Here is a 16588-nt window from a genome sequence, read left to right as displayed (position 1 = left end):
CTTTTACAAGACATTTTATGTTGCCTACGAATTAACAAAATAAGTTACTCTGCGACCCAATCAGCCTGTGATTCTGCGATGTCGTGCAGGCTCGAAGCTGTGCCCCCGCTGTCTAACCATCTTTCGTGGACTCTTCAGTCGTAACACTTTGTAAACCTTAAACACATTTCATGATTGAAACACTTGTTCTTTTGTTCCAAAAAAAAGAAAATAGGCTGAAGGGACTTGAGAAATTATTGCAAGGAATAGGAACATTTTTACGGTCCAACTGCTTGCATCGTTGTTGCCAAACGAGTAATTTGAATCACAGCTTTTAAAGAACGCGTTGAGCAGCTCTTAAAAGAAATATCAAATTAAGAAAGTGCCTGAATTTGTTTCATCCCAACTGTTTGAGGACAGTATTCGTTGGGTTGTTTTTCCCTTACTTGAATGTTCAAAGTATTTAGGGGATTTGGCTTTAAGTCTGCCTCTGAACCCTAAATGTAGTGGAACTTGAGCTTGTCAGCTGCCCATTGCGAAACACTTGTTCTGTTTTTGTTTTCCAGACAAGACATTGAGATTTTCTTAGCATCGGTGTGTGGCCTGAGCCCCCTCCGGGTTATTAGGGTTAGTATTTAAAAACTTCACTCAAGTGTTTTGTTTACCCTCAATCTCTACTGACATCTTGACTTTGTTTCCAGTACACGGAAACATTACGAGGATGTTTTCTTTCTTAGCATCGTAGACTTGGAATGTGAAAGCGAGAGAAAATACAGCTTGTCTGGGAAGAAAAAAATAAAACCACCATTCATACTATGTAAAAGCGTGTATAGATTTTTTTTTTTTTTGGTTTTGTTTTTGGGGTATACATTATCAGAATCATTTTCAGCTGGACTTATGTATTGGCTGCTATGTAATTCATGAACAAAACATAGGTTAGAATTAATATTTAAAGTAAAGATTGTATAGTATATTTGTTTTGTAACAAGTTTCTGTAAATAAAATAATTTATACTGCTATTTATAAGAAACGATGTGTCTGCCTCTTTTTTTAAAAAAACAAACAGGTGATGCAATGTCAACAGTTAAACAAGTTTTATTATGTACACAACAGAAGAGTCACTTTGACAAACAAAAGGTCTCAGTATGCCAAAAAAGAATAATACAAGCCCCTTGCTTTAATGAAGATGGCGGCCTCCATGGTTACATGTTAATAACTCTTGACAGCTTCTGGACTCGGTTGAGAAGCAAGTCGCCCTTCTTGATGGTCTCCTGGTACTGCCAGTTTTTGCTATCCGGTCTGCACGCAAGAACAGGACAAAATTTTAGTGCTCTGGGAATTACTTGGGAAGTATTGTGGTTTCAAGGATAGTTTCATTACCTGTTAGTTTCCACAATTTCATTAACTTTGTCAATTTTACAGTGGAGGCGGCCAGCAGCTATGAATCGGGACAGTTCCCTGTGGGAAGGAGAGAGGCATATGTAGCGTTAGCCAGGACCAAAAAAACCCAACACCAGCAGTCCCTAAAATCTGAACAGGGAATTTGGACTATTTTATTTTGCCAAATTTTTTCTGTGAATTATTTAGGAACTTAATGATGATACAAATGTCCAAGAAATACTACAAGAACCAACTGCTGTCCTGTAGCTTCATCATATGTAACAGGCATTAGGAGCAAGAATCGCCCCCCAACTAAATATTTCTCCAAAACTGAAATGAATGCTTGGCTAATTTTACTGGTTCACTGTGATGCAATTCTCAGACTGCTTTGGTAAAACCCCTTCTGAAAAGATAACTTTGAACGATTTAGAACAAGCCACCAGTAAAATTTCAAACAATTGTTCTCAGTTATAGGTCTTCAATTTTAGTGCTGCCTGATTTAAGGGCAACTTTTGATTCGGTGAACTACTCCCACCCTTTTAAACAGACTTCAGTTTTATTGGCCGTTTCAGTTTAGATTTAAAATGGTTTCATTCATGTTGTTAATTAAGAATTCTTCATATGGAGGATCAATCATGCAACAGCTATAGAATTAACTGGGGTGTCCCTCAAGGTTTAATTTTAGATCCCTTCTTTTTTAAAATCTTCAAATACTATCCCTACGAAATCTCATCAGGAAACATAGCATTAACTCCCACAGTTGTGCTGGTAACACCCAGTTTTACATGATGACCATGGGCCTATAGACTCCTAATTATATTTCTGAGCAGAAGTCATTCTGATTTAGTAAGTTTCCAGCTTTGTCTGTATAGGTTGTCACTCAGTGTACCATCCTGATAACTGTTCTAGACAGATGGTCCAGTTTGAAAGTAACAATTTATAGCACAAGTTATTCCAAGACGCTAAACCTCATACATCTTTTCAAGCATGTATATTATGTGATATGTACTTTGTTTTCTGTTTACAGTGTAATTTGTGCTTAATTTATATTTACGTGTTCAAAATAAAACAATCAAGACATACCAAGAAAAATAAACTTGCACACTCAAAGACCCACAGCTAGGTTTTTCAGTGTTGCCTTCTTGGCTGCACTGGCACTCAATATTTTCCAAATCTTGCAGAGTTACATAGTGTATGCACAGGTGTTTAAAAACAAACAAACTCACTGGTCAATGAACTCTGTGCTGACACCAAATGCCTCAGCCATGTATCCCAAGGTAAGAGATCGGTAGGACTCTAGCAGCTGGCTATAGGCCTGAATCCTCATCTCCCTCACGTAGTAGCGGTAGTGTGGGGCAAAGAGCCAGTCCTTCTTCATCTCCTGCTCCACCGTGGCTGTGGCACAAAGTTTCACATTTAATATTTACGTTTCAGAATATGGCAAAGCACCAACACAAGCATAGATAATGGCTGTAAGTACAGTCCCTTTGCATTCAGAAGTTTTTCTTGAGAACACACACACAACAACAACAACAAAAATAACCTCACCCAGGGACTGGAAGAAGACTGAGTAACGGCACTCGTAGAGTGAGAAAAGGTACTGGCGAACAGAGGGCAGACTGTGGAGCACCTCCAAGATCTCTGCTCCCTTTATAACCTACAGAGAAACATATTTAGTACATTTACCAGCAGACATGTTGCCAAGTTACACATCTTGTGAGCAGGCACGAGTCTCTCTCCTACCTTTTCACGGAGGTCAGGCCTCTTGAGAGCAATCATGCAAACATAAACGGTGTAGGTAACAAAGGTCTTGTAGTCCATGAGTTCGTAGGAAGTGAAGGTGGAGACTGTGTCGAGGAAGAGCTCAGCAGCTTGCTTGAAATCCCTGATGGCCACACAGTACAGGCCCTGATAAACCTTCAGACGATTTCTCCTGTCCCAGTCTCCCCCCTCCTCGATAAGGCTGTGGTGAGCAGAGACGCGCAGACAAATGAGAATTAAATAGAAAAAAAGCGCCGACAGATTTGTTTCAGAACAAAGCTTTAAGAGCCTTTACCTCTTGGCTTTCTCCGAGTTGCGTGTGATGAGATCACTATCCATATAAAAGAGCCCAATCCTCAGGAGGTAGAAGACAATGTCTAGTCTGTGACCCAGAGCCACAGTTTTGTCATAGGTCTTCCTGAATGCAGTTAGGGCGCCCTCCTGTGGTGACATCAGACAAGATCAGGCAATAGCCAATCTGTTACTTTTTGTGCATATAACTTTGAAGTGGGCAACTGTGATAACATTCATGCAAACAGTTCTAAGAGAATAAAGGGAAAACAAAATTAAAAACTGTCATTTCCAGCAATTTAACTGCTGTAAACTTAGTGTTGACATCAAAGGGAAATGTCAACCCCTTTGCCGTGATATTTGGGAACTCCAAGGAGCAGCTATTGTTGGAGAAATTCTGAAAACTAACCTTTATTCAATATGTTTCACACAAAACACTTAGAAGCAGATATGTGTTGTAGAATGTCAAAACTAAAGATATTCCAACATGCACAGGCATTAACAGTGTTCATTTTCCTACCTGGAAACTGACTGCTCTGAAAACATACCTTGTCACCAATTCTGATGAGATACTCTGCCTTGGCCATCATCACGTCTCGGATCTCACTCTCTCCCAGGTTCTTCTCTGCATCCTCCAGCACATCATCCAGGCGCTTCAGCTCCTCCTCGTTGGCCTTTTTCATTTTACTCAGCAGGTCACTATCCAGTTGCCACTTCAGCTCCTTGCACAGACTCTCGTAATACGGCGCCATATCTGAAACACAGAGAAAGCACGGTGGTGTAAAACGTTAAACATCGCTAACTTATGTGACTGGACTTTGTTTTAGAACTTAGATTTTAAGGTATTTATGGCTTTTTTTGCTGCACTTTTTTAAACTTATTCTTTTAAAACTGTATTTATTCTTTTTAAACTGTATTGATTATTGCACTGTAGCGGAAGGTCAGAAACAGTATTTCGTTTCAGGCTGGGTAACACCATACGAAATGACAATGAACTTCTTGAGTCTTAACACGTAGCGTACACCTTTTACGTCTCATATTAACGAACCAGCACATGATTTTAACATGATATCGCAAAGGTTGTCACCTTAGCTTAAGGGAGATGTAAAGTCTCAAAATACTGCAGAGTGAATGTAAACTCTCTAACTTGGTGATGCTATGCAAAATACACTACACAGTGAGAGTTCCCCAGTTGACGTCTTCTGTTATCGTTAGCTAGCATGCTAACTTTCCTGCGCTGCCCGTCATTTATAAGTTATTATTTTATACATTAGTCGCATCTATGGAGCATTTATGCGCCCAGTGTGTTGATGAAGAAACAAAATCGTGCACTGTGTGACTTGTGTTTCCAATGAAACAGCTTTTACTGGATGAAATGCTAACTCACTGTTAGCTTTGATAGCGTCCATGAGCTCCGTCTTCACTTTAGCATCCTGTCGGTGACCGTCCATTGTGAGCAGGAACTTCAGCTGTGCTATCCTCAGGTCGGGGTTCTTGGGAAGACCCTCTTCCTCTAGATTCTCTAACGGCATTTTCAGGCTAAATTATATAAACAAATGAACAAACTCAAGCCTTTCTTTGAGTAGACAAAGCCTACTACTCGCCTTTACGCTAGTGAACGATGACTACGGAAAACACTGGACTCTGCTGTTTCCGCCGCAGCGGCTGTCAGGAAGGGGAGAAAAGAGCGGTGAAAGACTGAAAGCTAACAAGAGACTTAGAGAAGTGCTGCCCTCTGGTGGAGATTAGTGTGAACAACGCCACTGTTATTGTGCCATTCGGTAATAATATATCTAAATATTAAAGCTATATACACCATTCTTGAAAGTACTGACAATTTTCATCACCGTATTCACTGTTTTGCTCTTACTGTAAATAAAATCCAAATCAAGTTAAAGTCAAAGTCAGCTTTATTTAAAAAAAACATGTGTACAGATCATACACAGGAATTTTAAATTGCAATGCTCCCACGGCCCTCAGTGTACACTAAAACAACATAAAGATAAAAAGCTAAAAATAAAATAAAAGTCTAAAGCGGGTGCAATAGATGTCCTGGAGGGAGGGAAAAGAAACACCCACGATCCTCTCCGCTGCTCTCACTACTCTTTTTATCAGCATGTGTAGTTTCCACTAACAGGAAGGGATGCAGTGTAAACATGAAGGGGTGTGTTGTCAAGTTATATTACTTGTTAATGCAAATATCTAATCAGCAACAGCTCAAGATGGAAGAAAGGTGATTTAAGTGACTTTGGTCTTGTTCATGCCAGATATCAGAGGAGAATGGCCAGACTTGTTCAAGCTGATAAACAAGCAACTGCATCTCAAATAACTACTCATTTCAACCTAGGTATGTGGAAGAGCGTAACAGCATGCACACTACACATACTGAAGTTTAAAGACGAGGGTGCCACTCCCGTCAACTTAGAACAGGAAATCACCTGGTCTTGATTTCTGCTTCAACAATCAGATAGTAGGGTCAAAATCTGGTGTAAAAAACATAAAAATGTGCATTTGGACATGGGCAGGACCCCTTAGTAACAAAAGAGCATTGTTTAAATGCCACAACCTACCTACAAAATGGTACTGACCATGTCCATCCCTTTATGACCACAGTGTACCCATCTTCTGATGGCTGTTTCCAGAATCATCTCAAACTGAACGTGACACAGTAACCAGATCAGGCCAACAGAGCACCTTTGGGGTTTAATGAAACATCATAAAGTGAGCCTTCCTTTCACTACGACATTTTCTCTGAAGCGCTCCTTTTCTCCAACTTTGCTGCTGGCTAAACTAGTGGCATTTAAGAGCATAAAATGCATGTTCTTATTACTAGGATATGTATTGATGTTGGTGTTTGGGCATATGGAAAATTGCATAATGATATTATGCCATTACTCAATGATTACTTAATACTGCATCTTAGAATTGTAATGGAAGCCCATTATGCAGGTTAGTTGTTGTTAGTTGTAAAGAAACATGGGCCAAGAAAAAACTTCGTACAGGATCTGATTGCACAACAGTCACCATTTATGGACAAACAGAAAATAGCAGAAGCAACTAAAAAGCAAAAACTGAAGTGATAAAGATTCCAAATTGTGGGAATTGTAACATTGTTTAATGTCATTGTGAGTCATTTATTTGCAAAGCATGTTTTTTCACAGTCATTCAATCTTGTCCTGAAAGAAAAATTGCTTTTTTCCTCTTTCCTCATTTTTGCTGTAGCTATACGTGGTCCTCATCACAACCTGGTCTCTGTTCTCGTTTCCTCTGCAAAGGATTTCCCACAGACAGTGATGGCTTTAAACTCCTCTGAGATCTCCAGCAGGGTCTTGCCTTTAGTCTCAGGCAAAAGGAAGAAGGTATAAAGACTACCCAGCATGCAGACACAGGCAAACAGCAAAAATAAGTACGAGCTGAGAGCATCCTGGGAAAGAAACGACATTCATGATTTCAACATAACATGCAGATCCCTGTGGGTGTTATAGTGTAATGTGCTGCTTATTTTCAGTTTGGTCGTACGTACAATGAGGAATGGAAAGACCAGGCCCATCATTGCAAACATAAACCACCGCTGCAGCCCTGTGAGGACGAGCGATGCCATTCGATTAGACTGAATGAAGAGCTCACTGTTGAGCGTTGGTGTGGCTCCTCCTGTGAGAATCAGAGAAAGAACAGGGAATTGACCTTGTTATCTTTGCATATATACACGTTTTCCATAACCGCTACAGGTGTGATGTACTGGATACTAAAAATGTTAAGCTACATATATATAAGTGCTTTACCCTTACCAGGTCCTCCACAAAAGAACATGATGAAGACGACCATCAAACTCACAGTAATGTATGGAACCCAGTAGCTGGAATCCTGTGTGAAAGACAGTTTTAAATGCATATATTTGATTTTGTATCAGATTTATTTCTATATTTCTGTCTTTTATCATCACAGCCTTGATAGCTTATACAAATTTTGCCCTTTATGAAACAGGTCATCTTCAGTCATATTGGCAATATTGTTTCCAGTGTACTTTCCAGTGAAGGCTGCACAGACAGTTGTTGTCCCAAACGTCACAGACATATACACCTCCAGATGCAGGAAGAGGGCTACCTGTATCATGAAGGACCCCACTCATCAAGCACACACACTCTTAGTCCCGCTCCCCTCAGGCAGGAGGCTGAGGAGCATTAACCTCCTAGGACCTGGCGTCCACATATGTGGACATCACATTTTGGGATGTCTAGACCAAAATACCTAATTTTTCTCTACAAGGGTCTGATATCCACTTACAAGGACATTATACTGCCACTGTTCTATCAAAATTTAAAACGAATGTCCTCATATGTTGATCTCATTTTTCTCAGAAACAAAAATTAGGTAAAAAAAAATCTGGTAATTCTTTGTTTTTACATTCATCAGGTCCCAATCTATGGGGCGCCATTTGTAAAGTGAAAAATGCTGAAATTAACGGCAACATTTTTCCACATTTAGCTCAAAACCTTACAAAAACATGTTTTTTCGAGTCATTTTTTACAACATTTATTAAAATATTTGTAACTTTTCATTTTTAAAACACAATTTTAAATGTTAAATCTAAATGTTAAATGTTAAATCTAAATATTATATTTAAATCTAAATGTTAAATGTTAAATCTAAATATTATATTTAAATCTAAATGTTAAATGTTAAATCTAAATATTATATTTAAATCTAAATCTAAATGTTAAATGTTAAATCTAAATATTATATTTAAATCTAAATCTAAATGTTAAATGTTAAATCTAAATATTATATTTAAATCTAAATCTAAATGTTAAATCTAAATATTATATTTAAATCTAAATGTTAAATGTTAAATCTAAATATTATATTTAAATCTAAATGTTAAATGTTAAATCTAAATATTATATTTAAATCTAAATCTAAATGTTAAATCTAAATATTATATTTAAATCTAAATGTTAAATGTTAAATCTAAATGTTAAATGTTAAATCTAAATGTTACAGGAAACTAAATATTTAGCTAACATGCAAATTTATTGTACGGATCAACGGAAATACCTTTACAAACTTTACGAAACTTTATGAAAACCTCCGGAGATGCTTCACTCTTTGCTTACAAGCATGTCCAGCTATGGACATGAGCGGCAGCGATTGTGAAGTGGAGACTGCAGCTGCTGAGAGTCCACTACTGCTGAACCTTTGGATGGCTGACAAAATGGATCTTCCGATGTTTTCAGCTAAATCGCTGGACGTGCTGGTAGGCAAGAAGTCAAGCCACTTGTGGCATTGAGAAGTGACCATCAGGCATCAGCAGACACAATCCTACCACTACTGGCACACTTTTGCACCGGAGGTTTTCGTAAAGCTTTTATTTTGGTGTTTCCGTTGATCCGTACAATAAATTTGCATGTTAGCTAAATACTTAGTTTCCTGTAACATTTAGATTTAACATTTAACATTTAAATTTAAATATAACATATTGATTTAACATTTAACATTTAGATTTAGATTTAACATTTAGATTTAACATTTAACATTTAAATTTAAATATAATATATAGATTTAACATTTAACATTTAGATTTAAATTTAATATTTAGATTTAAATATAATATATAGATTTAACATTTAACATTTAGATTTAGATTTAAATTTAATATTTAGATTTAATATTTAACATTTAGATTTAAATTTTGTTTTAAAAATGAAAAGTTACAAATATTTTACTAAATGTTGTAAAAAAAATCACTGAAAAAACATTTTTTGTAAGGTTTTGAGCTAAATGTGAAAAAATGTTGCCATTAATTTCAGCATGTTTCACTTTACAAATGGCGCCCCATACCAATCAACCCAAATAGCAAAGAAAAATTAAAAATGCATGCCATGAAAGAGTTCGGGTCTTAGGAGGTTAAATGCAAAACTACTAGACAGAGAAACAGCTTCATTCCAGAAGCTGTGAGACTTCTCAATGCATAAATGGACAAGAACTGTAATACTACTGATACTGACACCGTCACTTTATTTATGCTGGTCATCATGCCCTCTTGCAGCTAAAATATTTATACCTATATTTATACTCCATACGGGTACTCAGGTTGTTGCACTCTACTTATAATGTATTTATTACTTGCTATTTGTTATTTGTGTTTTTTTAGCTTCTTCGTTATTCTGTTTCTTTTCGCTTCTATGGATAACCAGGACCGTGTGTACGTCATTTCATTCCACCTCATGTAAACATGTGTTGCAAATGAAAATAAAAGCTTCCTTGATCCTTGATCTTGACAAGTAGAAACGGTGTTATTCTGGGTTATTTTACTTTAACATTTCCATGATATACCACTAAAATAGAAAACACTGGTTAGTGGAGTTTTACTTCTTGTAAAGGCCACCCATAATGCATCCATCCATCCTTTTAAGACTCTTGTTGTCATGGTCCGGAGTCGGGTCACTCCATGTTTAGGTTTTGTTTATTCAATATTCTGGGATTTTGTGGGGTTTTCATGATTTTGTCTTTTGTATTTCTTGTTCCTTAGTTATTATTTAGCACCTCTTTGATTTCCAGTCTTTAGGTTTTGTTTATGTGCCTCCCCTGTGTTCCCTGTTATGTCCACTCTGTGCCTTCCTGTGCCAACGTTTCAGGTCACTGTGTTCTCTGTCTTCTTTGTTATCCTTGCTTCTGTGTTCATGTATTTCCTGTTTTACTTTGAAAGTCCGTGTCCTATGTCAGTGTATTCTGTTTTGCTTCCTCCCTGTCTCATCACTTCTAATTAGGTTCAGCTGTGTCTCCCTCCTATTCAATTTAATTCAATTCAATTTTATTTATATTGCGCCAAATTACAACAACAGTCAACTCAAGGAGCATCCTGTTTGCATTTCCGTCGTTACCTTGTGTGTATTTATTGTGTGTGCTTCCCTCTGTCCCTTGTTGGTCCGTCTGCTTGTTTTCTTCCATGTTGCCACTGCGTTTCTTCCGTCAGCTTTCCCCGTGTTTTCTGGTCTCTCTTTTCTGGCTTCTGGTCTCCGCCCTCAGGTTATATGTTTATGTATAGTTTTCCCCAGTTTAGGTTTTGGTCAGTTTTCTCTGTTCCACCTGTTTGTAGTTTTTGTTCAGCTGTCAATAACTGCTCGTTTGCCTGCACTTGGGTCCTCAAACTCCTCACACCATGCCGTCTGCCTTCACATACCTGACATTTGTTGTCTTTAACAAATCAACTGTTTTTGTTTTGTTTTGTTTCATTTACATTGCTATTACTTTTATTAATATTATGTTGCCCACCACTGGTAATGGTTTACCTTCAGGTTGAGTGTGACAGTGACAAAAATCCAGCAAGCAGACATGACACCATAACCGCCGAAAAGCAATGGTCTTCTCCCTGTGAGCTCAATGAGAAGACCCTGAAATTGAGGAAGGGAGAAAATAATGACAGACTTGTCATAAGGAGATTGTCTCTAATAGTAGAAATGAAAGGTGTATACACTTAAAATGCTCATTTACACAGATGAGCTCAGGCACAGACTGAGGGTTTGCTTACACAGGTGAGAGAGGTGAGAATTTCAGCCACTCCAAGACCGAGAGTGATATAGCGGATCTTCTTCTTTGGTATACCTGCCTCCAGGAAGATGTCATAAGAAAAGGTACTAACCTGGGAAGAAGAGAGGCACTATAAGGCTATAAACTTAATCAGCATGAAATCTGATTTATATATTAGTCTATTCTGTCGATAGAAACTTGATATGGAAGGAACAATGAAGTCTCATATATAAAGATATCAATAGATATATTGATCTGTAGATATACAGATATATCATGTATGTATGTTTTATGTGTGTGAACCTCCAAAAGTCACTAAATTGTTGTAATGTTGTATCATATTGCAATTTAGCAGTCCTCAATCATATATTATATATATGTTATGTCATATTGTATCATATAGTATTATACTAATACTATATGGTATTGTCCATACTGTAGACATGCCCGACAGCTGGTTGCAACAGTAGATGGTGGAGATGGTGATAAGCTGCCATCGGACAGTCCTGTCTCTCAGCAGCTGCAGAAGGCTCACTGGTGGGGCTGCTTCAATGGCTGCCTGCTCAGTCAACATCTCATCCATTTCTTGTTGGTAGTCACCTTGGCCCCACAGACTCTGGAGAGCTGAAACCAGAAAATCCCAAATCACGGCGTGGATAAGAACTGAAAAATGTGCAACTTTGCTCCAATACAAAACACAGAGGGACTGATTCACTTCTAATTTCGCAAGACTATCATTCATCTTTAACTAGTATGTGTATGTAGAACACATTTTCATAAACATCTGGAGTCATGTTTGATACATAAACTGAGCAAAGCTACTAACCTTTTTTGCATGCCTTATCATCACCTTTCTCTATGAGTAAATATCTTGGCGTCTCAGGAAAAAAAGGCAACACCACAATCTGAACAAAGGAGAAAAGTGCAGGGACACAAAGGAGAATGTTCCACGTGTCCTCGCGGCCAAGGATCTCGCTGAAAAATCAAAATGAAATGTTGTGTTTAATTTGTAATCTATTGTCATAATATGCTGCTGTACCTTTTGACAATGGGTTAAAGCCCATTTTACTTTTTCATATCAACTTCAGGTGCTTACGTTAACCCAAACATCTGTCCAGACACTTTCCCGAGTGATGTAAAAGTGGCTGAGGTCAGAGTCACTATCCCTCTTGTCTTTCTGGGTGAAATCTCCCCAAGATATATTAGGTGAGTGTTCATTCCCAAGCCTGCAGGTCACAAAAGGCAAGCATGATGAGTAGAGGTGGTGAAAACAGATTAATGAGGAGTCTGTAGAATATGGCAACTTACCTGCTGAGTAACCAAACAGAAATCTCGCCACAATGATCATTTCGAAAGAGTTGACATTTTTACTTGCCAGCATGAATCCTGCTGCAAGAACAGTGATAAAGCTGTTGCAGATCACTGCCTTTTTTCTAAAGAAGGAAAACTCATCACTTCAGGTCTCATTAGGCTATACGGCTTGGTACAACATCTGTCTTCATACTCACCTTCCCAGCAAGCCTGAGATAAATTTGACACTGACGGCACCTAAGAGTCCACCGACAGCAAACATGGAGACAATAAGAGACCAGATCATTGTGACCGTCTGCGGCTGTGGAGGCTCTTCGTATCTGTCATGCCAGCTGCTGTTGATGAAGCGCTGTATGTACTGTGGAGACAGATTTGAACTGTTAATAAACGTGATCCAGATAATCGAGACAGAATGGATAAGAAATGATGAAGGCGACGTGTCTCACCGGCGAAGGAGAACTCAGTCCAGTGATATGGAAGCCGGCCTGAAAGCTTCCTCCTAATCCCAAAACAAGGATGAGGAATAGAGCGTTGCCATGGGTCTGAAGTAAAGGACAGAAATCAGACGAATCAGTTTTATAAAGGTGTTTACTGTCACCTATAAAGGCGCTGTTTATATTTTTAAAGTCGGTGTCAAACTTTTGGAGAACGAGTATTAAGATAGATTTCAAACATGCTTAAATGAGTGAGAAAATCTAGACTTTAAAAACGGATTTACTGATTTTTTAGACTTAAGTTTACCGTGTCTGATTCCTAAATTGTAACTGTTTGATTTCTAGATGTAGCTGTGTCTGCAAATTCACTGAAAAACAATAATAATCAACTTATTTTGAATCTTTTCGTGATCATACCTCAGTCATGGATTGTAATCGTGTAAATTCGGAGTCAAAAGTTCTTGAACTACTCCAATTAAAGTTGTTCCTGTTCTACAGTCTGAGATCGGCTTTGATTGTAAGAAAGAATCTTCACACTCTCAAATCTCAAATTTTTTGTAACGTTTCAGCTCAGCAGTGACTGTGCTCAGTGTCATGTTAGTTGCACCAGTGAAATAGTTTAATAACTGAGAGAGTGGTGTGACTCAGCTGAAACTGTGGTTTAGTTAACCCCTCTGAGTTCAGGAACTAAAAATAAACCACTCTGATTTTGTAAAAAATAAATAAATAAAATGTAAAAAGAAAATTATCAGCATTACACATGAAATTAGACATGTGCCATGTGACAGATTTGTCACGAAACATTTCAACAGAAACGTAAAATATATATATATATATATATATTTATATATATATAATATATTTAAAATCCACATGTACATATTTACGATACATGTATTAACTTTTATGCTGTAAATAAAGGAAAAAGCTTACCAGCTGCTGAAGCAAAGTTTCCATTCTCTTGATACACGGACCTTTACAGCACATATGTCCTAACAGTGGGGACTCGGTTCAGTGTTTCACCCTGCTTATTATTAACTTTTCAGAAATAAAGTAACTTGGTGTCATCACACCACCCTGACAATCACTGGATCATTTCTAACTCGCAGCTATTTCACACTGAAAACAATCTAAACTGAATGAATTCACAGTCACATGCGAGCTAATGTATAGATTTAACCATAATGTCAAATAAGGACATTATCAGTACATTTCGTGCACAACACAGCTGCATATGTTTTGATAAGTGATTCTTCCTATTGCCAGTAGCTTGATTTATGTTTTTCTCTCTGTTCCTGTTTCTTCTTGTTCTTCTTATTTAAATCACGTGGAAGGATAAACTCTATTATTATCAGACCAGCAGAGTTTAGACTTAGACCGAGAACTGTGGCTGTCTATGAACATTTGAACAAGGAATACACTCAATAAACAAAAGCAAACACTGCTAGCTATGATTAGCACTGGAAATACTGTTGAATCTCCAACTTATAGAAGAAGAAACTACTTTTGGTTCTTCGTGTAATAATAACAGGCAGGTAGCGTTGACACAATCCCAAAGAGATCGTATATCCTCCTCCATCAATGCTGGGAGCTTCCACTTGTTAGTTACATGTGTACATCACTACACTATGGAGCAAATGTTGACTCGCCAGCTTATACTTAAACAGTCTGTATTTTTCATTTTAAATCTACAGTTCTGTGTCACCTAACAAGCAGATTTGTCATCTGCATTTACATAAAAAAAAAATCCAGGTGGGCAAAATGTGCAAAATATTCTTTAAGGCACGCTGACATTGTGACTGACATATTGGTTTTCTATGAGTTTGCAGCGTCTCACAGTTTCATAGTCAGATTCAGCCACTCAATCTATTGTGCCTGGTTTCAAAGCACCAATATGGCAACTTCATGATGTCCATCCTTTATATACAGTCTACAGCTGGCAAAAGAATACTTCACAGTTAACTTCCACGGAATCTGAAGCTTCCCAATGACCTTACCTGTCACAATAGTTGCATGGGGGGCTGTAGCTCAGGTGGTAGAGCGGTCACCTGCTAATCGGAATCTTGGTGGTGCGATCCCTCCAGTCTGCATGCCAAATATCCTTGGGGATGATATCAACCCCAAGCTGGTCTCCGATGCTTCTATCAGATGTTAAATAGCAAGAGCATAGAAAAAAGTGCTTTTGTGAATGAGGCAAGTCCATTTACCACTACCATTTGGATTTTAATGAAATACTCCATCATGGACTATTGAAACAAGACGCTGCAGCTCATTAGAGGTATAGATTCTTTAGTTATTTAGCAAAAGATTTTATGTTATATCCTGTAATGTAGAAGTACAGTTTTTAACAACATTTACATATCATATTAGTAATTAATTCTTACTTAAACTTGAAAAAAAACAACAACCCAAAAACAAAAGCCATCAGTGCAATCCAGCTATTACGCAATATAGTATCAATAGCTCCAGCAATATGTCATCCAATACTCTTCTCAGTCCACTGAGGCATTAATGATTGAAAGATGCACCACAAAGTCTTACACAATGTTCAAACATTTTTTGCTCTGTTGGTCACATGCTGTGATTTTGTTTCCACGGGGTTCTTTAGAGACGTCAATTTGTGTCAAATTTGCTATCAGGCTTGGCTGGGTTTGTACACCCCAGAGTATATATAATATAACCTCAAAGGGACTATTTTGCTAAAAAGAAGGAGGCAGTTAGGTTACAGACTAAGTCGAGGTAATCTACGATCATCAGTAGCTATTTTGTCCTTTTCTTGTACGTTTTATCCTTTTTTTCTGTTTCTGATTGAGGACAGTCATCTGATTGTTTTCACGTCTGTGTCTCTGGCTCTGCTGCCACCAACAGATCAAGAATTGAGGCATTTTTATGCATGATACTTTTGACCACATGCTGTATAACCAAGATGGACATGACCTCCTGGTCTGAAAAAAACCCTCTGGTCGCAACTGTATAGAAGTCTATTATAAAACCACCAACCTCATTTTTGGCTGCTCCCTTATTCACAAGCGTTCACCACAGTTGGTAGCTCCCCATATTTAACTTGGCAGATTTGAATGCTGGATGCCCTTCTCAGGTGGATTTGTGTCTCTTTCTGGGGTTGGATTGAGGATCTTTTGTCTGTTGGTCAAATGTGTAAATCGTTAAAATGTCAATTATGGCTCCATGTTGAGTAAAATACATGATAAAGCAGGGTATGCTCCAGGGGTTGTGATCGACATGTTGCTACTCATACTGTATGTCTGTGATTTCTCCTGAGATCCCGTTTCAAGAAATGAGGCTTCATGATTGAGGATTTATATTAATTAATTAATTTCTTTCTTTCTTTCTTTTCAAATTAGACATTCTTTTAGTCCCTGAATCAGCCCAGGTTAAACAAATAGCTCTTTCTATATTACTGATCTACCACATCACAGGCACATTTATTACACTAATTCATTAAAAATAATTAATTAAAACTGGAAATGAAAAAATTTAATTTATTCAGTGCTATAAATGAAATGAATTGCCATTTAATTAATTAATTATATATTTAATAAAATAATTATTTCCAATTTTTATTAATTAATAACACATTAGATGGATTGTTTAATTACATATTTATTTAATTCATTTTGGCACTCGTGGCTCTCCACAGCTATTAGTTTACAGTCATAAGGACTTTTATGGATTTGGATGCATCCTTCTTTCTTCGGTTCCTTTTAGCTTTAGTGAGAAATTTTAAGGCCATCACAGGTTGTGATGTCAGTTTATATGATGTGACCTCCATAATAGTTAAAAGTCCTAATAAAAGTCTAACATGTCACAATATTTTGTGACTCTTCATCAGAACTGAAGCCGTTTAAAATCAGTGGTGAATCTGCCCAACAGGAGCTAATTTCAGT

The 16588-nt window shown here is 37.6% G+C and overlaps 2 protein-coding genes across 2 annotated transcripts; both read right to left on the bottom strand.

Moving 5' to 3' along the window:
* Nucleotides 1–1056: 1056 nt before the first annotated feature.
* psmd6 (proteasome 26S subunit, non-ATPase 6) lies at nt 1057–5080 on the bottom strand. Its single transcript, XM_031752420.2, has 8 exons — nt 4799–5080; nt 3960–4165; nt 3416–3561; nt 3103–3322; nt 2908–3016; nt 2586–2754; nt 1360–1437; nt 1057–1278 (listed from the first exon to the last, which is right to left on the bottom strand). Exons 1-8 carry the CDS (start codon nt 4941–4943, stop codon nt 1182–1184), a joined length of 1170 nt encoding a protein of 389 aa, XP_031608280.1. The 5' UTR covers nt 4944–5080; the 3' UTR covers nt 1057–1181.
* A 771-nt stretch (nt 5081–5851) lies between these two features.
* Nucleotides 5852–13785, bottom strand: slc2a9l1 (solute carrier family 2 member 9, like 1). Its single transcript, XM_031752370.2, has 12 exons — nt 13617–13785; nt 12696–12791; nt 12447–12607; nt 12247–12371; nt 12035–12164; nt 11765–11913; nt 11375–11562; nt 10940–11050; nt 10701–10802; nt 7200–7275; nt 6935–7062; nt 5852–6835 (listed from the first exon to the last, which is right to left on the bottom strand). The coding sequence occupies exons 1-12, from the start codon at nt 13668–13670 to the stop codon at nt 6650–6652; spliced, it is 1506 nt and encodes a 501-aa protein (XP_031608230.2). The 5' UTR covers nt 13671–13785; the 3' UTR covers nt 5852–6649.
* Nucleotides 13786–16588: the final 2803 nt, after the last annotated feature.

The sequence above is a fragment of the Oreochromis aureus genome, linkage group 5 (assembly GCF_013358895.1).
Source record: "Oreochromis aureus strain Israel breed Guangdong linkage group 5, ZZ_aureus, whole genome shotgun sequence".
Classification (NCBI taxonomy): domain Eukaryota; kingdom Metazoa; phylum Chordata; class Actinopteri; order Cichliformes; family Cichlidae; genus Oreochromis; species Oreochromis aureus.
This window is presented reverse-complemented; position numbering and strand designations above follow the sequence as displayed.